This window comes from Notolabrus celidotus, chromosome 2 (genome assembly GCF_009762535.1).
Source record: "Notolabrus celidotus isolate fNotCel1 chromosome 2, fNotCel1.pri, whole genome shotgun sequence".
In the NCBI taxonomy this organism is placed as follows: Eukaryota; Metazoa; Chordata; class Actinopteri; order Labriformes; family Labridae; genus Notolabrus; species Notolabrus celidotus.
Window position 1 is genome coordinate 6,640,423 of NC_048273.1, and position 21,914 is coordinate 6,662,336.

The 21,914-nt window shown below is 42.7% G+C and overlaps 1 protein-coding gene across 1 annotated transcript in view; it reads right to left on the bottom strand.

Moving 5' to 3' along the window:
• wwc3 (WWC family member 3) overlaps positions 1–21,914 on the bottom strand; it is a 56,800-nt gene that overhangs the window by 15,706 nt on the left and 19,180 nt on the right. Inside the window, exons 2-9 of the mRNA XM_034708662.1 lie at positions 16,342–16,451; positions 13,465–13,665; positions 11,457–11,533; positions 8,592–8,671; positions 3,412–3,541; positions 2,819–2,968; positions 2,512–2,585; positions 79–327 (exon numbers count right to left, since the gene is read on the bottom strand). Coding sequence (XP_034564553.1) covers positions 79–327; positions 2,512–2,585; positions 2,819–2,968; positions 3,412–3,541; positions 8,592–8,671; positions 11,457–11,533; positions 13,465–13,665; positions 16,342–16,451 — 1,071 coding nt within the window. The remainder of the gene's footprint in view (positions 1–78; positions 328–2,511; positions 2,586–2,818; positions 2,969–3,411; positions 3,542–8,591; positions 8,672–11,456; positions 11,534–13,464; positions 13,666–16,341; positions 16,452–21,914) is intronic.

Here is a 21,914-nt window from a genome sequence, read left to right on the forward strand (position 1 = left end):
TTTCATTAAGATGAAACATTAACCTTGCAACATTCATAAATGTCATCACAGAAACCACTTCCGTTCCATCACTCTCACCTCTGATTGGCTCCCTGGCTCTGAGAGCTGTGGGCTCTCTGCACCTCCTCCTCCAGCCTGCAGCGCTCCTCCTCCAGCTGCAGCAGCGTCTCTGGAGGATGCTGCTGTTTGCTGACCAGGATGATCTCCTGCAGAAGGGCCTCTTTCTCACGCAGGAGCTGCATAAAGTCCCGGTCTCTGTCCGCCTCAGCCCGCCCAGACCAGCTCTCACTGTCCAGCTGTGCGAGCTGGTGCTGAATACTCTGCACCCTGAGAGAACAGAGAGAGGAGAAATGTGACGTAAAACAGACACTGTGAGAGTTTGTCATGACGCCTGACCCCGGTCTCAAACTCTGAGACACTCAGAGCTGAGGGAGCTGTAACTACTTGGCTGCTAAATTAGTTTACTCAAGCTAGAGCAAACTGTTGGCAATTGGATAAGTACAGAGGGCACACAGTTCACATGATCAGTGAAACAAATAAAAAACATCTTTAAAAAGTCTTAATTTGATGTTCAAATCAGAGGATGTCATCATCAAATCATCATGACTGACAGCTGTGGCTCCTGCAGCGTTCAGATCAGCATTTCTACCCGAGCTGCGTCAGCCAGCTCTCTCACAGGTGTGTGTGTTTTCTTCACTCGGAGTAACGTGGGACCTCAGCAGGCCTGAGTCCTCGGCCCTGATGAAATAACTGTGTTTATGTGCGCTGGATTTCAGACTTCAGAGTGACTCAGTGACAGAGCATGCAAGTTTCCACAGGTCTCCCCTCTCCCCACCTCCCGCTCTGATGTCATCGCTGTAGCTGGGTCACCACAGCAACATGAATCTTGCTGCAAAGCGTGCACAGAGGCAGAGTTACAACATGGTAACTCTTACTGCTGCACTGAAGCTCACACTGTCCAATGAGGTGTTTTAAGTTTAAAGCATGACGTGGAGACGCTTAGCTGGGGGCTGCAGCTGAGTGACAGGTCTCCACGAGCGCTTTTTTTCTCCACTGCTGGACTGATTCTGACCCGATTGTGCTCACAGCTGACACCTGACCACGTTCACATGCTTATTTTTCTCAATAAGAACGAGTAGACAGAAAACTGGACACTGTGAGTCTGAAATATGATTCTGTTCAGTTGTCCTGTCGTAGTAAATTCACATGTTGTAGTCTGAGTCTTCACTCTATGACCACGCGTCCACAGAGGTTATTTATAAGCCTGCTCCTCACGTTGATATTCAGCGTGTTTAACATTTTGAACACCTCAATATGATCTGTAGCTGTTTAATACCATCAGTTAAATACAGTGTGTCATGAAGGAAAATGTGATTTAGGGGGAAAACACGCATTTGGTATTATTTTTGACGGAAAACATTCACGTTTCTTTAATGATTAAACGATAATTGATCGTTAACATCTCCAAAGATCGATCACGGATAATTCTTGAAATGTACATCCCTAATTTAAAGAGATTTACCTTATTTGTTTTAATATTTAACACTTTCATTTGGGAATTGTTCACTTTCCATTTCTCTATAATTCTTCTAAAATTTTCCACCTCCTCATATGAGCCACCTCGGAATCATGAGTGAATTGAATCTTTGGTTGTGTGTATCCTGACATCCCTACTTCTCACACCACTGATCCACTAATTTAAAAGTCATGATGTCATGCTGCATGATCTAACGTCTGGATCGCTGTAAATGTTACTAATGCACCTTGACCTCATTCAGATCATCTTTTGTGAGGACGGATTATTGAGTGAAAGATTTCAGAGCGCAAGTTGTTGTATGGACGCCTCTGTAAAATGTGCTGCTGAAGAATATTGCCAGAATGATCTGACACAAGAAAAGAGAAACAGAAGGAGGCGAGGCTAAGACGCTGATCCGTGTATGAAGAGAGGGAAACTGTCAGGGTGTGTGTGTGTGATTTGGGGGACGTGGGATAACAACTACAAAGTTTGAGAACACACACTAAAGTAGGTAAGATGAGCTTTATGATCATCTCTGTGTCTGTCCATTAATCATTATTTTGCCACCTTATCGATTCATAAAATAAAGAATACAGACACCAGAAATTCAGTCTTCCTTCACTGTTGATTTTGAAGACACATCATTTGTCTTGCTCCTCAGGGCGGAGCTGAGATATATTTAACTGTAAAGTGTGTGTATCAAACCACCTTGTGGAGGAGCGGGCAGTGGGCAGCGCTCTCTCTGGCTGCGAACACAAAGACAGCACACAGTCAGCAGCAGCCGGGGAAGAATGTGACCACCCAGCTCATTCCACCGGCCAGACATCGCTCAGCAGCCACGGAGCAAATACTATTCATAACACGCCCTCCCACTGGACGACACGCAGCGCCCCGAGGAACGAGACGGAGGCTGAAGGAGGGGCCCTTTGATTCAGAGCCGCATGCTGGTGTGTCATAGTACTACGTCTGGTAAACAAAAGCAGGCACACACTCACTTTTTCTTGGCTTCCTCGTACTGCCAGTTGACTTTCACTTTGTCCACTAAATGGGTTGAATCCTGGGAACCATACTGGAGGGAAAGAGGAATGAAAGGGTTAAAAATGCATTTAAACAACAGCAGGAAGAAGTGAAGGAGTCGTGACTGTAGAACAGATTTGATCGAGGATAGCTGGAAACTTCAGGGGAGTCTAAAAATACACGTTTGACCGAACAATGATTCGGTGGACGAGTATGTCAGCTCCCCCCTCATGATGACAGCCTCTCTGTGAGGGGGAGTCAGGGTGGAGCAGCAGTGACTCCTACCTCTCCCATGATGTCAGTCTGACAGCCGGTGTCACAGTACTGCTGCAGGCTGCACGAGTCACCCGTGATTCCAGTGCTGTGCACCGCCTCGCCGGCCGAGTCACTGATGGACAGACTGCTCTGGAAGTTCACCGTCAGCTTCACCAGACTCTGAGAGCAGAAACACAAGACACATTGGTATCACCAGCAAAATCAAAGAATCATTACTATCTTAAAAAAAATGTCCTGTGCATTTCAAAACCAGCTTTTAAAAGATGAGACATATTCCAAGTATGTATTTGTCCCCAGTATGTGTCTATCAATAGATTTCAGCACAGCCAGGAAATGCTTCTGCAAATGTGTCCTCACGGTAAAGACTGAATCATTGTCTCTTATTCAAGACATCCTTCACACTCTGCAATACTTTTTTTTTGCTTTGTGATAAAATCTGCAGACGTGGTCGGTGATTCAGACGTCTGGAAATGCGTTTCCCTGAGAAACAACAATCAGAAGCAGCAGAACAGTGGAGGACAACAGACACTAGAGGTCAGCAGAGATTATCTGAACAACAGTTATGTTCAGTGGAGACAGCAGGATGTGAAAACTCGAAATACCTGGATGAGGTCCTGCCTCTCCTTCTCGCCTGTGCTGATAGCTTTCTTGATGCTCCGCAGCTCGGTGAAGATGGCCTGAGCTTCGTCCAGCTTGTAGTTGGTCTGGCTGCAGGACATCTTCCTGTCGATCCTGCGACACAGAAACACGCATGTCAAGAAGTCTGAGTGTTTAATCCCAGATGTTGAAACAGCTGGATTTGTTTTGGAGTGTTTAAAAAATATAACAGAGTGTATCCTTCAGGTTCAACATCAGATGTCTCCACAAACTTTACAGACTGGAGGAAGATCTCTGACATGACTGCAGTTTAGTGTGACACCATCCATCTCTGCTCTCTATGAACCACTATGATCCAATCAATGAGCACTTTCATCTCAGGTCCCCCCGGCCTCTGAACCAGGAGCCTATGATTTGAAACCGGCACCTATATCTATTTCCATTATGCATCTTCTCAGTCTCATGATAGATACAATAACAAGTGATGTTTCTTGAACCAGGGGCAGACAGGAGGGGTGTGGTTTACTGTGGCAACAACACAAGGGTCCTAGAGGCATAGTTAGTACGTTTGCTATCTCTGTCCAGCACCCTGGATGTGTATGCCACCTGTACCCTTCCTAAAAGGGATAGTCCCAGAACTGTAGGTCCTGGAACTGCAGCCTTTTTCTCTGCAGACACGTAACATCGCATTCAACTAAAAGTCAGAGAGCTTGGCGTCAAAATGGACAGCGATTTTAAACTTGATAAACAAATAAACTCAAGCCAGCTTTTATCATCTGAGGCTTTTATCCAAAATTAAATCTGTTGTATCTTTTAATGATTTTGAGCACTTGATCCATTCTTTTATCATCTCAGGTCCCCCCGACCACAGAGCCAGGAGCCTAGGATTTGAAACCGGCACCTATATCTATTTCCATTATGCATCTTCTCAGTCTCATGATAGATACAATAACAAGTGACGTTTCTGGAACCAGGCGCAGACAGGAGGGGTGTGGTTTTGAAGATTCTTTATCCTCTGCTATTCAGAATCAGGACCCTCAAAAATAAAATGTGAGTGGTGAGATTAGGAGACTGACTTTAGTCTTCTGCCCTTGCTGTGGCAACAACACAAGGGTCCTAGAGGCATAGTTAGTATGTTTGCTATCTCTGTCCAGCACCCTGGATGTGTATGCCACCTGTACCCTTCCTAAAAGGGATAGTCCCAGAACTGCAGGTCCTGAAACTGCAGCCTTTTTCTCTGCAGACACGTAACATTGCATTCAACTACAAGTCAGAGAGCTGCGTTTTATTTTAGATAATCAGTAACCTTGGCGTCAAAATGGACAGCGATTTTAAACTTGATAAAAAAATAAACTCAAGCCAGCTTTTATCATCTGAAGCTTTTATCCAAAATTAAATCTGTTAATGATTTTGAGCGCTTGATCCATTCTTTTATCTCGACCCGTTTGGACTACTGCAATGCACTTTACACTGGCATTAACCACACCTCCCTCGCTCACTCGCTTACAGGAAGTCCAAAACGCGGCTGCTTGCTGAGGCTCTGTGTGGTTTCAAGAAGACTGTTTTAACATTAGACGACAGAGCGCTCATCATCAACTCATCACCAGGTGAAGTAATCAAGCATGGTGACATCAAATGTGTTCAGAGTGAGGGCATGCCAGTTTACAAGGAGCCTTATGAAAAGGGACAGTTGATCATCAAGTTCCAGGTGGACTTCCCAGAGAAACATTGATGATCACTGATGACATGGAGGAGGTAGAACTCATTGAGGTGGATGAGTAGTCACAACAGAAAAGCTGCAGCAGGGAAGCTTATGAGGAGGATGAAGAAAGTCCCAGAGGCGGAGTACAATGTCAGACACAGCAAGTTCCTAACAGGAACCCGCAAGCACGAGCATATCAGCCCCGTCCTTGCATCCCTCCACTGGCTCCCTGTCCATTTTTAGAATTAATTTTAAGATTTTAATGTTTGTTTTTAAGTCACTACATGGTCTGGCACCTCAGTACATCTCTGACCTCATACACATCTACGCCCCCTCCAGAGCACTGAGGTCTGCTGATAGGATGCGTCTTGTTGTGCCAAAAAGACGACAAAAGACGAGGGGTGACCAAGCTTTTTCAGTGGTAGGTCCTAAAGTGTGGAATGAGCTACACACCCAAGTTAAAATGTCCCCAACCCTGGATACTTTTAAATCATGTCTTAAAACTCATTTTACTCCTTGGCTTTTAATTCAGCATGAGAGTTAATGTTAGTCTCTGTTTGTCTTTTAATTTACTGTATTTTAAATGTTACTATTATTTATTCTACTGTTTGTATTTGTTGTGCAGCACTTGTTGTTTTTAAAATGTGCTGTATAAATAAAATGGATTGGATTGGATAATCAGTAACCAATATCTGATGAGCACGTGTGGGAGGCTGAATTCAGGGATTTTGGAGCCTGCGGTCAGCTCTGAATACTGACACTAATGGGTCAGTATTCAGACACTTTGCTTAGCTGTCTGTCTGCCATACAGTACTGGATGAGTGGCAACTTCTTGCAGTTAAACACAAAAAAAACTGAGGTCCTCATTAATGCCTCAGACAGCAATGCAGCTAAGGTCACCAATTACTTGGGCTCTCTCTCCACTGCTGTACAAAAGTCTTTTAGAAATCTCGGTGTTACTTTTGATAATCAATTGCTCTTTGACAAAGACATTAAATCAATAACCCGGTCATGCTTCTTTCACCTTAGAAACTTAGCTAAAATTAAATCCATCGTCTCACACACAGAATTAGAAATGCTCGTTCCTGCATTTATTTCCTCACGGCTTGACTACTGCAACTCTCTCTTCACCAGCTTAACTCAAAACGCTGCTGCAACACTGTTAACCAGGTCCGCATCCCACATCACTCCCATCTTATTCTCCCTACACCACTACCAATCAAATTCAGAATACAGTTTAAGATCCTCATATTAACATACAAAGCAATCCATCATCAAGCACCCTCTTATATCTCCCACCTGCTCCACCCTTACATCCCCAGTAGACCCCTCAGATCCTCAGATCAGGGTCTGCTTGCTGTGCCTCATGTCAGGCTTAAAACTAAGGGTGACCGTGCCTTTGAGCATGTGGCTCCATCTCTCTGGAACAGTCTTCCACCCCAAGTGCGCTGTGCTGATTCCACTGAGACTTTTAAAAAGTAGCTTAAGACACACTTGTTTGTTATGGCTTTCAACCCTCCGTCGCAATTTGATGTAATTCTGTCTGCTTTCTTAATTATCTTATTTATTGCTCATTGTATTGTCTTGTCGACATTGATTCTCTGTAAAGCACTTTGTGACTTTGTCTGTGAAAGGTGCTATACTAAATAAAGTTTACTTACTTACTTACTAAATATGACGATGTCTGAATGCTTAGCCGTGCATGCTGAGGTAGTTTGAGCCATTTTTCAGGAGGAAGTGTCTGCCACATGACCTCTGTTACCTTCACTGTGTCATAGAGCACTTTGAGCCTCTCTCCTCTAAAGGTGCCAGAGATGTTTGAAGACTTTGTACCCTTGTTTGTCTTAAAAAGGATTCACGTATGTTTCATTCGACTCTCTGAAAGTTTGAAACAGACCGACAGAGTGAATCTCTTCTCCCTGGTGTGAGGGTTTGAGGTGGAGGAGGAGGGTGAGCGGGGTCGTTTTGGTTTGGTTGGTTTGCTGGTTGGGAGCTGGAGGGAGCGCTGCACGCCGTCTCCTCCATCACTGGGCCTTGTTGGCACGTGGCCCCCACCCTGCTCTCACCACAGCCCGCTTCCTTCACTCTCCTTCAACAGCAGGTACTGTTCATCCACCCGACCCTGCCTCTTCCTCCAAAAACAAGCTCTGCTTTGTTCCCCCCACCCCATTGGCAGGGGCTAGGAGTTTATATACTTAGAAAAAAAAAAAAAAGGGCAGTACCCACCCCTCAGTGCCTGCCTGTACTGAACCCCCACCCTGTGTACTGTAGAAGGGAGTGTGCTCAAGAATTTCTGCAACAAGTAGCAGGTTTGAGGAGGTTTCAGATTGAGGGTTCTGTGAAATTCGTCCTTTGAGGTGAGAGCAGAAAAGATGGCGTCAAAAAAAGAGATAAACTCCTAAACTCTACGTGAAGTGGTGACGAGCAGCGAGGGCATCTGTACGTCAGAAGCTGTTTGTTTGCTTTATCTGACACGAGAACAATTAGCTATATTGCTGACAGCAGCTGAGATTGGGAAAACAACAGCCGTAGGGTCCCTCCTGCCTGGCCTGGGCAAAACCCAGGAGAAACAATGGGACACACACACACACACAAACACAAAGACACCAACACATGCGAGCACGTACACACAAACATGCAAGAGGAGGATGCGTCCATGTTTTCTGCAAGCTGTGTATTCTCTGTCTATTCTGGGAGTCACTGGAGTTGTGTATTATCTGAGAGATAAGGGACTCTTTGCCAGGGCTCAGGAAGTGCAGAGGAATTTGCTGCCAGATATCTCTGTGTTTTTGAAACTGCTCTCAGCTCCACACCTCCCCCTCCCTCCCTCCTCCTCCCCTCCAACTTCCTCTCCAGGCTGAGCCTTGGCTCCCTGCACTCCACTGGTGCATCCTCTTCCTGAGGTGGAGTCCCCTTTTCCATCAAAAAACTCCCTCCATTTGCCTTTTCTCAAACGCTCTCTTTTCTCTTTTTTTCCCCTTGCAGAGGTGGAGCTTCTGATTCTAACATGAAATTTGGAGCAGCTCAGAAATGTTCCAGCAGCAAAGAGACTATGTGAGTGTGTTTAAAAACCAAGACAAAGTAAAGGAAGAGGAGACACTGCCTCTTAAATCTGAGCAGAGAGAGAGAAGTATCACCTAAAAATCCTCACAACTTCAGAGGAGTCAAAGGATTTCTATTCCAAATCTTAGTCCTGGTAGAAAATGTGGAACTCTGCAGGTTGAATCGTATTTGTGAGCTGTGTCTACAGAGTTTCAGAGATGAATGGTTCAGATTTTGAATATGAGAACCTGCTAACTCCATCAGATGTATTGTGTAAACATAAGAGGACAGAAGGAGAGAAGGACAGAGAGGTCTGTGTAGCGCTACAGATGGAGGACGAGGGGGAATAAAGAAGGGAAAAGGCGTCTGTGTTGTAGGAAGGAGAAGGCTGGCCGTAGGAGGAAGGGCGGGCCTGGGACTCAGAGGCAGAGGAACACTCACTCCTGCAGGGTCTCCACTCCCATTTCCTTATACTGCAGCTCCTGCTTCACCTGGGCCAGCTCCTGCTTCAGTCTGGAGAGCTGCGGACACACAAGGCCAAACGCCCGGTTAGCATGAGGCACGATGGGCTTCACTCACCACCAACACCCGGCAGAACTGCTTAGTCATGACTATTCACATACAGGAATGCAACGCTGTGTTTGTACAGGGACACACACACACACACACACACACACACACACACACACACACACGCACGCACGCACACACGCACACACAGTAGTTCACATACTGAGGCTTTAACTGCTGGAGAAGGTTTCTGATGAGGGCTTACTCTGGGAAAATTCAGAGATCAGTCTTTGAATATAATCTGTAATTTATTATCAGATTCTCAAAAAGGCCCTGCAATATTTCTGATTCTCTCACCAAGGCCTTTAACACTCCCATCATCCCTGACCCACTGACAGGGCTTTTCAGCCTACCCCAGGATCCCAACATTCCCTCAACAATTAGCGGTGCCAATGCCTTTACAACACTCCTGGCAAGAAGTGCCATCCTTCTTAAATGGAAACATGCCTCTCCTCCAACACACAATAAATGGATACAAGAGATTTTAGGCTGTCTGAAGCTTGAAAAGATTCGTTTCTCATTAAAGGGTTCCCTTGCAACTTTATACGAAACTTGGAATCCCTTTCTAAGATATGTGGATGGCCTTGATCTGACACCTGAAAGCGATGGTACTGCCTCTTAAGATATTTTCCCCATCATTTATTTACCCCCCTGCTTCTGCTGATTTATTTATTATTCACATGTATGTATTTATTTATTCATTGTTTACATTAGATTAGAACATCTTTATTGTCCCCAAGGGGCAATTTTGGAACACAATTGATGTTTGAGTGCTGTGTAGTGTCTGTGATTGTCAGGTGTATGCTTTATTGATTTGATTTTTGCATGTTTATGACATCTGTAAGAAGAGCCTTTTATCTGTTGTTTTTTTTATCTTGATTGTGAAGAACATTAATCTTTCCTGTAATGAAATCTACTTCATTAAAATGCGGTTGTCTCGTTCCTTAAGATCTGGAATCCTGCTCTGGATTATTTACCTTCAGATCTCAAAAATGCACTGTTGAAAGGCCAGTACCCTTCAGAGTGGAAGAAAACGGTGCCTAGAACTACATAAGAGATGATGCATCCAACATCACTTTTCATTAGATTAGATTAGAAAATCTTTATTGTCCCCAAGGGGCAATTTGTGTCGCAACGGCAGTCCACACATCCTATACACACAAGCAATACACACAAACACAAACACAAGTTCACAAATCAATTCAAGTACGTATCCATAAACTTAACCCCCTTGGATGACATCATTCTTCCTGTGCATGAGACCAAGGTAAGGTCCTACAGCTTGTTTAAAAGCCCAACAGCTGAGGGAACAAATGATCTAAGATATCAGTTCGATCTTGCCCTCCTAGTGTAAGTGAACCTCCTCCCTGTTGGCAAAAGTCTCAACTCTATATATGTGTATGTGTGTATATATATGTCTTTGTATCTTATTTTCCTGTCTTTGTCTTATTGTGACCAAATGTGTGGGAGGGGATGGGAGGAGGGAGGGTGGGGCAGGGATAATGTTATAGGCACTTTATTACCGTCTGAAGTTGTACATACCATACTGCCTCTGTTTTTATACCTGCATTGCACAATGATTACCTCATACAGAGATCTGTGTATGCACTGATTTTGTTTTTATAGGTACTGTCTGCCAAAGAAAATCAATATATAGATTTGGAAAAAAAGAAATCAAAGTTTTTGTTGTCACAGGTATTATTATTATCAAGCCTGAGGAAAGAGTTACTTCATTATGGATGAGGATTAGGGCCACTGAAAAAAATACAAAAATTACGGTCAATTAAAAAAAAAAAAAGCCAGAATTCTGACTTTAATCTCAAAATAAAATACCTTTTTCCACTGCCTTCCTATCTTAGCTTATTTCAACTCGTTTTAAATGCAAATTTAAATTTAAATCTTTAATATATTTCTTATTTTCCTTTTCTTTTCTATGTTTCATTATATTTGTCATTTTAATTGTGCTCTTTTATGATAACTGAATTTTTGTTTTAATGTAAAGCACATCGAGTTGCCCTCTTAAATGAAATGCACTATACAAATAAAGCTGCCTAGACTTGCCATGCCATTATTTTATTTCTTTTAGATATGCTTATTTCTTACCTCTTTAATTTTATTTTTAATTGCTAATAACTTTTTTATAGGCTCTTGTTTGCTTTATATATATATTTTGCACTGTCTACTTGCTACTGTGACACTTGAATTTCCCTGTTGTGGAACGAGTAAAGCACTTTCTTATCTTATCTTATCTTTCTTGTTTCAGTCGCTGTAAAGCTCTTTTTGTGCATTTGATTTGTATTAAAGGTGCTCTATAAATAAAGCTTGCTTGGTTGATTGATTCTAGTTTGTACTGCTTTAAATGATGAGCGCTGTTTGTGATGTGTTTGATTCCTTGTCTCATGAGCAATAACTGTTCAAAAATAACTCAAACTATCTTCTGTGACTGTTTATATGTAATAAGATTAAAGTCAGGTCCCTCTCAACTTCAAGTCTCAAACGTCCCTGATGGAAGAAACTCCCTCACCCATGTGACTGATCTCAGAGAAATGTCCAGCGTGTCCCTGTGAGTCAGTGACCTAGCCTCTGCCTGACCCTTTGATGATCTCATCCTCATCCTCTGGAGGCCCCGGGCCAGAGCCACAGTATCCTGTAGGGGCCACACCCTAGCCCCCTTTTTTTTCTGCCCAAAGAGGGCCCCTCTCTGCGGCCCATTGTTCTCCTCCGATAATGACTTACCCGCTCTCGTCTACAAGCTATTTCCACTTTGATTTGGTCGGGGTCGTATTTCGCGTTTGAAGATGAGCCGGAGAGAGCTGCGAACACACAAGAACACAAAGACAGAGAGGATCAGCAGTCAGTGGGTAGTGATGGTTTAAGGTTAACCTGACAGAGGATCTGGTGTTGTCTCCCTGTGAATGCCCCCTGGACGCTGTGTGTGTGTGACAGCTGGCTGGAGTCAGAGGGTAAACTGGGCGGAGGTGGACAAAACACAGGATTCTGGAGATCTTACATCAGCACCCCCAACAGCTTTTGGTTGTCACGCAACCTTCAAAGTCACACTTCCCTCATCCTTCTTATTATTGTTTTACATGCATGTTCATGAGATTTTCTGACACTGAGAGACCCAGCCACAGACATTGTTTTTGGAAGATGAGAGCAAGAAGGTTACATTTGGTAAGACCTTTAATAACTGATCAGTTTCGGGGAGGCTGATTAGTGTCATTCTCATGTGCTGTGGATTCACTTGCACTACGCTCTTCGTTCCACCAGGACGGGATTCACCTTTTTACCTTTCCACTTGTTCTTTTGAAATCAACTTAGAAGTGTTTTCCTGTTGCTTTTGATAAGAAAGTAGTCAGCCCGATCTTTCCTCTGTGGATCAACAGCCAAAATGTGACGTGTGGCGTTTGGGGGAAGAAATAACATCTGGTACTCTAGCCCACTCTTTTGAACATATGTTGGCATGTTAAGGTGTAGACCCCGTATATAAGATGATCCCATTTTTTCACGTGGATTTAAAGGGGGAACTACCCGTCTTTATTCAGACCAATGTGTTTATTTGTGTTTGTAAATTCTGTGATCAAGTGTTTCCAGGAAATAAAAGAGAATAACTTTGAACCAGCACTAGCACCAACCCAGAACTAGCACCACGGACACTTTAAAAGGTGACATATTATGCTCTTTTTCATCAAAATATATTGGTCTAAGAGGTCCCCAAAACATGTCTTTAAAGTTTATTGCTCAAAAAAACACTTTGAAATTAGATTTTGGTCTGCCTGTAAACCCCTCTTTTTCAGCCCTGCTCAGAACAGGCTGTTTTCTGTGTCTGTGCCTTTAAATGAGAATGAGCTCTCTGACCACGCCCCCTCAGGAAGTGGATGTGGCCTCGGCTCTCAAGCACATTGATCTAATGTTTACATGTTGGCTGAATATACACGGCTGCTCACAGACCCGCGTTACTTCAACCCTCTGAATTTGATCCAGAATCTGATCCTGATGGAGAGGCACCTGCAGCAGGACCTTTCTGAACGATTGGTCACAGATTTAGTGTTTCTTGTTGTTTTATTTGTCAGTATGTCGACGTGTGTCTTGCTACACAGCGACGAACATGTAGCTATGTGGCTATGCTAACTAGCGCTAGCACTTTTACATGAAAAATAAAAATCATCCACTAGATCTTCAAATCTGCAGACGTGGGGAGTAAAACTGACCTTTGTGTTTATTAAGACAGCCTACAACTAGCATGCCTCCCTCCTAAGCTCCTTGTTAGCACACACGTGTGCAGGGAATGAAAAACGGAGGAGGGGTTGAGTTGTATTTTATACAGTCTATGGGCTGAACAAGCTCCGAGCTCTGACTTCCGTTACAGACCAGATGTCGTTGTGACGTATGAAAAACACTGAAAGCTGAAACGGCTGGTTTCAGCACACATTTACAGAAAGGTGGAGAAATCAGAACAGGGGCAGAATGGATTCTTTTCATTTTCAGGGGGTTTGTAGACATGCCAGGGACACATATTTCAGGTAGAGAACCATTAAAAAGTCGATTTTGCATGATATGTCACCTTTAAGCTCTAATCGCCGTGCTGTTTTTAAATATTATATGTTTTCTCTGTCCTCAAAAAACAACAGGCTGACTCGCATTCCACCTGATTAGGATTTCTCCGGTGTCTGAAAGGTCTGGTCCATGTGTCGTTCACCAACAGCAGTTAGTTTCACAGAGAGAGTAAACTTTCATATCTTACTGCTGGTGATGGAGCGATTATCCTCAGAGAGCTCGTGGAAGAGCAACATTTCCTGCTGAGCCAGCTCCAGACGCTGCTGCTTGATCATGTACATCTCCTTTTTGGCTTTGAGGGCCTCCTGGGCCACAACAAGGTACTCCTTCAGCATGCGCTCCTGCTCCTGCCGCCATTGAGTCCGCGGGTTCTCAATCTGGGTGGTCTCTGGGGACAGGACAGAACAGGACACAAGTCACTAACAGGCAGAGGTTTAAAAAAATACATGTGCAAGTCACAATGAAGTCCTGAGTCTGGTGTTTGACTCTCATCTATTAGCATCAATATCAAGCCTGGTACATGAAGAATCTCTGCATTTGTTAAGTTGAGTTGGATTCTGTGGCGGTCGAGTTCCTCATAGACGTTGTTATGTAATCACTGTTTTGAAAGTCTTTGTTTTATTCATTTTTGGTGCCATGTGTTTGTGACAATTTTGTTTTGTTTCCATTATTTGTAGTTTAATGCTACTCATCATTTATTTGCTCAGATACTTAGTTTATTTTTCATTTTCATTCTTGATTTTTATAATTGGCTGCTATTGCATCTTTGTTTTATGGATAATGTGTGATTTTAAATAATTGTTTGTCTTGTTTTTGTTTTGTTGTGTGGACCCCAGGAAGACTACTGCAACCACAATGTGGAAGCTAATGGGAAGCCTAATAGATAAAGAATAAAGAATGTGTCTACCTCAAAATTTGACTTTGCTCACCTATAGTATTGACATCCAACATTTTAACTTAATATTTGTTTGTCCACATCTTTTCAGAGCCTTTGCCATCGCTGCCCCCACTCTCTGGAACTCTCTCCCTCCACACATCTGCAACTCTGACTCTCTCCTCTCTTTCAAAAACCACCTCAAGACCTACCTGTTCCAAAAAGCATACAACACATGACCTCTCCCCCCGCCCCACCTCTGTCCCTGTTTTGTTTATTTTATTTATGTGTTTTATTTTCTTTCTTTAGTTTTTACCCTCTGTAAAGCGACTTTGAGTACTAAGAAAAGCGCTATATAAATTCTATGAATTAATTAGTGAGGACCGTCTTCCTCCAGTGTTATTGAGCAGAGTCTGTACAGTCATGGCCAAAAGTTTTGAGAATGACACAAATATTACATTTTCACAAAGTCTGCTGCTTCAGGGTTTTTAGGTGTTTTTGTCAGATGTTTCTATGGTATAATGAAATACAATTAGAAGCATTTCATAAGTATCAAAAGCTTTTATTGAGAATTACACAGAATTCATGCAATAAGTCAATATTTGCAGTGTTGACCCTTCTTTTTCAAGACCTCTGCAATTCTCCCTGGCATGCTGTCAATCAACTTCTGGACCAAATCCTGACTGATGGCAGTCCATTCTTGCATAATCAATGCTTGGAGTTTGTCAGAATTTGTGGGTTTTTGATTGTCCACCCGCCTCTTGAGGATTGACCACAAGTTCTCAATGGGATTAAGATCTGGGGAGTTTCCTGGCCAAGGGCCCAAAATCTTAATGTTTTGTTCCCCGAGCCATTTTGTTATGACTTTTGCTTTATGGCAAGGTGCTCCATAATGCTGGAAAAGGCATTCTTCATCACCAAACTGCCCTTGGATGGTTGGGAGAAGTTGCTCTCGGAGGACGTTCTGGTACCATTCTTTATTCATGGCTGTGTTTTTAGGCAAGATTGAGAGAGAGCCCACTCCCTTGACCGAAAAGCAACCCCACACATGAATGGTCTCAGGATGCTTCACTGTTGGCAAGAGACAGGACTGATGATAGCGCTCACCTCGTCTTCTCCGAACAAGCCTTCCTCCAGATGCCCCAAACAATCGGAAAGGGGATTCATCAGAGAAAATGGCTTTACCCCAGTCCTCAGCAGTCCAGTCCCTGTACCTTCTGCAGAATATCAGTCTGTCCCTGATGTTTTTACTGGAGAGAAGTGGCTTCTTTGCTGCCCTCCTTGACACCAGGCCTTCCTCCAAAAGTCTTCGCCTCACTGTGCGTGCAGATGCACTCACACCTGCCTGCTGCCATTCCTGAGCAAGCTCTGCACTGGTGGTGGCCCGATCCCGCAGCTGTAACACCTTCAGGAGACGGTCCTGGCGCTTGCTGGACTTTCTTGGGCGCCCTGGAGCCTGTTTGGCAACAATTGAACCTCTCTCCTTGAAGTTCTTGATAATTCGATAGACGGTTGACTGAGGTGCAATCTTACTCGCTGCTATAAACTTCCCTGTTAGGCCCTTTTTGTGCAATGCAATGATGGCTGCACGTGTTTCCTTGCAGGTAACCATGGCTAATAGATGAGGAACAATGGTGTCATGCACCATCTTCCTTTTAAAGTGTCCAGTCACTCAATCATGACAGATTGTTCGCCAGCCTTGTCCTCATCAACACCCACACCTGTGTTAATGTGTGTGACACCTGTGTGTCATTGAAATGATGTTAGCTGGTCCTTTTGTGGCAGGGCTGAAATGCAGTGGAAATGTGTTTTTGGTGATAAAGTTCATTTTCAAGGCAAAGAGGGACTTTGCAATTAATTGCAGTTGAGCTGATCACTCCTCATAACATTCTGGAGTATATGCAAATTGCCATTATAAAAACTAAAACAGCAGACTTTGTGAAAATTAATAGTTGTGTCATTCTCAAAACTTTTGGCCATGACTGTAGTTCTCAGATTTGAAGCTCAGGTTGTACCAGAGTTCGTCCTCTCTGTTATTTCCTAAATAATCCAGAATGGACGCCTAACTATCAGAAATGTAAAATCTCCTATGATGGACCAAAGCCTTATGACATTGTTCTTTTTCCTGTTAAACATACGGTGACATCATTTCTAAAAACTTTTGAGAATGGAATAAAAATGAAGACTCACTGTTGATGTGGTCGATGTAGTAAACTCCCACTTGCTGGTCATAAACTTCCTCCCACCCGAGAGGAAGTTCATCTCCAACACAGTCAGCAAACGTCAGCGGTTTGGTGATCCTGCAATGATTCATAATGTACAGTCAGGGTTTGTAACTGATAACACACTGATGAGTATGGATGTTAAATGGACTCTTAGAGTAATCCGCCTTTCTCTCCCTGATGATGTCATTTCCCCCCGTGAACATAAACTGCCCTGCAGGACGCTCTGCTTCATTTATCATGTTAATAAAAGGTGTGTTCAGTGTTAATCGAGGGGAAAGAAGCAAAAGTAAACATTCACTCTAAAGAATATTTCGTCCCCGCAGCTCAGCTAACACACAATATGCATCTCTGACCAGATTTGAAGCACGGCCACCCATTGATTATTATCAGAAAAGGGAAACCAATTTAACAATTATCCAGCGCGCTAATCTCAGGAATCTGCTGCTGCTGGATTCTTAAGCAGCTGAAGAGACGGCTTTAGTTTCACAACACAAACAAAAACAGTGAATACACTCGTGCAGCACAAATACAGAGAGTTAATGCATGTTTCTACATTTATATGATGCTCTCTGAACGCTCATGTGGAACTGCCCCACTAGGTAAGATATGAGGGGGAGATGTGATGCTTCATTCTGATGCAGGCAATTTCTACACCTCCCAAGAATACATTACTGGAGCTTTGAAAAAGTAATTAATAATAATACTACATTTATTTTATATAGCGCTATTCAAAAACTCAAAGACACTGTACAACTGTTAAAATCAATACAAGCAAAAAACAAAAAAACACAGATCAAATAAAACAACAGTCACAAATTAAAAGCTAACTTAAAAAGGTGAGTTTTTAAAAGAGATTTGAAAGCTGAAGGGTCAGAGCAGTTTTGGATATGGGAGGTGAGTGAGTTCCAGAGGGTGGGGGCGGCTACTGAGAAGGCTCTGTCCCCCCATTAACTCATTGATGCCAGGAGCGTGAGCATAAAGCACGACAGTAAAGATGATATATCAGCAGAAACAGGGAACTATGCGGCCTGAAGTGTCCTTCCTCTGTTGGGGATTGGAAGATTTACAGGATGGTTTGTTTCACAGGGTTTTAAAGGTGTTCAGTTCAGTTCTCCTCAGGGAAGAAACAGATCAGTTCAGGTGGTCTGGAGGCCAAACTAATGATAGTAAAATTATATCTGGAGATTTTTACAGGATGTTATAAACTTATGACAGCTGGGAACGATGCAACCCAGCGGATATAACTGCCTTACAAAGACAAAAATGCAAAAGTTAATGGGCCTCATTCACTAACAGTGCGTCCGCACGAATACATGCTTAAACTGTGCGTACGCACGTTTGAAGCACAAATCTGGGATTCATCAATATATTCTTACTTGAATTTGTTTTTACACTGTGAACAAAAAGAGAACTTCCTCAGACCATGCGTACGCACAAATGATGACGACCAACTTTCTCAGAAAATGTAAACACATATGGCCAAAATGCAAAACTTCCTATCTGCATCCATCCATCCATCCATTATCTTGACCGCTTGTCCCGTTTGGGGTCACGGGGGGCTGGAGCCTATCCCAGCTGGCTTCGGGCAGAAGGGAGGGTACACCCTGGACAGGTCGCCAACCTATCACAGGGCTAACACAGAGAGACAGACAACCATTCATGCACACACTCACACCTACGGGGCAATTTAGAGTGATCAATCAACCTGGTAAGCATGTTTTTGGATTGTGGGAGGAAGCCGGAATACGCATGCACAGAGAGAACATGCAAACTCCACACAGAAAGGCACCTGCCCGGCTGGGGATTCGAACCTAGAACCTTCTAGCTGTGAGGCATCAGCGCTACCCACAGCCCTGAGATTTTTACTGTTCTGGTCAATGTTTGTCAACACCTACTGGAGGTTTCTTTGTACTCCTGTCTCTCATCATCAGGGTCAGAGTCTGCTTTGTTTACATCTGCAGCCACATGAGATCACATGAGCTCAAACTAGATTAAATGTCACACGTGATAATCTTGAAAACATCTGCTCTGACAGATCCTATCTGCATAATTTTCTGATTTGCAGATTTCACTTTAAATGATGAGAACAAAGAAGGCTGCACATTTTCAGTCCGTCTCCAAGGTAATCCCGCCCTTCATTGTGACAGAAAAGTCACTTGACCAAAACCTCCAATCACGTTTGCTGGGAATATTTTGAGGCACAACACCTCTTATCTGCACATGTAAAATTTCAGATAGGAGGTTTTGAGCTTTGGCCATCAATACTCTTTTAACTAAATGCATGACATATTTAAACTACTTTCAGTAACAGAAAAAAGCCAGATGACTGTCATATAGCCGTCTAGTAAAAAAAGAATGTCAGAAAACTCACCACATTTTCTATTTTCAAGGTTTTATTTCAAGGTTAGCAACTATTTTTGTCGCTATTTTTTATCATAATGGGTAAAATGTACTATTTTAGACAACTTAAAAAAAAAAAATCTCAAAGATATCTCACGACCCCCTATTTGTGTCAAGAGGTGCGCTATAACAACGTCCATGCCCACATGCGTGCCGTAGTGGAGCGCACATTTAGCCTGCTGAAGGCTCATTGGATGTGTTTGGACACAGCTGGTGGCGAGTTACTCTACACCCCTGAGAAAGTGTGAAAGATAATTCTGGCATGCTGTGTTCATTAAATTAAATGAATGACCATCAGGGGACGGTTGAATATCATCTCTTTATCCGTCATTTCGGGAACATATTCCTTTTGTGTAAGCACTTATCTTATGCGCAGAGTAAGAACATTTCTACGTATATATTAGTGAATGAGGCTCAATGTCCCTATAGACAGAAAGTGACTACAATTACTTTGCATGATTACATTTTTCATTCAAAAAAAAAAGTAGAGATGTGCAAATAAAAAAAGAACGGGAAACTAACGACAAAGAGAGAAGAGGATAGCAAAATACATTTTTTTACGCTGTCGATTAAGAATCAGAATCAGCTTTATTGGCCAGGTATGCTTGAACACACAAGGAATTTGACTTTGGTAAACTGTGCTCTCTTTGTACAAGACATAAGAATAAGACATACAAATAAAAATAAAATAAAAATAATAACAATAACATCAGCTATAAATACAAAAGAACAACAAATAGGCCAGACTAATATGTACAGGCTAAAATAATATGATAAAGTGCAGTGGTGAGTAGCAGAGGTAGTTTTTATATTAAAAAATAAATAGTAGTTAAAGGTGACATATCATGCAAAATTGACTTTTTAATGGTTCTCTACCTGAAATATGTGTCCCTGGCATGTCTACAAACCCCCTGTAAAGTAAAAGAATCCATTCTGCCCCTGTTCTGATTTCTCCACCTTTCTGTAAATGTGTGCTGAAACCAGCCGTTTTTTTGTTACGTAACAACAATATCCGGTCTGTCACGGAGTCAGAGCTCGGAGCTTGTTCAGCCCATAGACTGTATAAAATAATACTGAATCCCTCCTCCGTTTTTCATTACCTGCACAAATGTGTGCTAACAAGGAGCTTAGGAGGGAGGCATGCTAGTTGTAGGCTGTCTTAATAAACACAAAGGTCGGTTTTACTCCCCACGTCTGCAGATTTGAAGATCTAGTGGATGATTTTTATTTATCATGGATAAGTGCTAGCGCTAGTTAGCATAGCTACATAGCTACATGTTCGTAGCTGTGTACCAAGACACACGTCGACATACTGATAAATAAAACAACAAGAAACACATAATCTGTGACCAATCCTTCAGAAAGGTCCTGCTACAGGTGCCTCTCCGTCAGGATCAGATTCTGGATCAGATTCAGAGGGTTGAAGTAACGCGGGTCTGTGAGCAGCCGTGTATATTCAGCCAACATGTAAACATTAGATCAACGTGCTGGAGAGCCGAGGCATGTCCACTTCCTGAGGGGGCGTGGTCAGAGAGAAAACAGAGTGTTCTGAGGAGGACTGAAGAAGAGGGTTTTTCAGGCATGCCAAAATCTGATTTCAAAGTGTTTTTATGAGCATAAACTTTAAAGACATGTTTTGGGGACCTCTTAGACCAATATATGTTGATGAAAAAAGCGTGATATGTCACCTTTAAATAATACAAAAAATAGAAATATGGAATTCTGCTTGGATAATTGTTGCATTGTATATCTACATGTATATTTACAGAGAGTATTTATCTGACAGGTATGACACTCGATTCGATGCAGAAGTATAAATCAGGAAGCCCCATTAAGTCCCATGTTAAAAGGCCCAGATAAACATGTTTACAGCCTTGTTCAATTTATCAGTTTATTTTGTTAAGATGTAGCTCTTAATTATCAGCTTGTATTCTCCCTGTGGAGCAGGTCATGGATCTACAACACCTTTGATCATTTTAACTGGAACTAAGATCTTCACACATCACCCCAATTTTAGCATCCCTACACTGGCTACCTGTTGTTTTTAGGATCTATTTTAAGACACTTTTAATCACATTTAAAGCACAACATGGACTCGCCCCTCGATACATCTCTGAGCTCTTATCCCCCCATTAACCAGGACGCAGTCTGAGATCCTCTGGCAGTGCTCTGCTTGCTGTTCCACGGTCTAGACTAAAAACCAAAGGGGACAGGACCTTTGCTGTCAAAGCCCCCCAACTGTGGAACGGCCTGCCAGAGGAAATCAGACTTGCAGAGTCAGTCGCTCATTTTATTTCACTACTCAAGACACACTTTTATTGTAAAGCTTTTATTTTGTGAATTTATTTTAATCTTTAAAGTTTTGTCTCTGCTTTTACTGTCTGTTTCCTTTTATTGCTTCTCTGCTTTTATTGTGTTTTTATCATTTTTGTGAAGCACTTTGTTACTTGTATTGAAAAGTGCTATTAAAAATAAAGGTATTATTATTATTATCATCATGTAGGTTGAAGTCTAGTCTGCTGTTGTAGTTCAAACCTCCCTGACAGTGTAAATCAAAACTTGAGCTTTACAGCTTTTTGAGGCAGAGTTAATGGAAGAGCTTTTGTATCAACTTGCATAAGATTGTAAAAGTAAAAGGAATGACGGGTTGGTGTGTAAGAAAGTATAAAAACAGACATAAATGTAAAATGATACAGTGTGCTTTAGGTGTGTTACAGCTTACAACGTGAAAGTGCTTCAAGGTATCATTAAACCTTCTTTTTAAACAGAGAGTTGATTTGCAGAGATTAAACAGCTGCCACACTGTAATGATTTATTAGGAATGTGTGTGGAGCTAATGACATCACTTACTCTTTTAATCTACACACATCAGCGAGCCGTGAACCAGCCGCTCTGATGACAGCAGCAAATATAGAAACTGTCTGATTATCATCCATCAGCACAGACAAAAGAGGGGTCCGGTGGCAGTGACCCCGTCCACCACAGAATGCGCACAATGCAGACGGTGCACAAGGGCTGGTTCTGGCGGAGGTATGCACACAATGAAGGGACGGCCCCGGAGAGAGTAGCTGCGGCATCCTGCGCCACATTCCTCAGGAGACGGACACAGAAGCAGCTCCTCTCTGCACTCACTTCGCT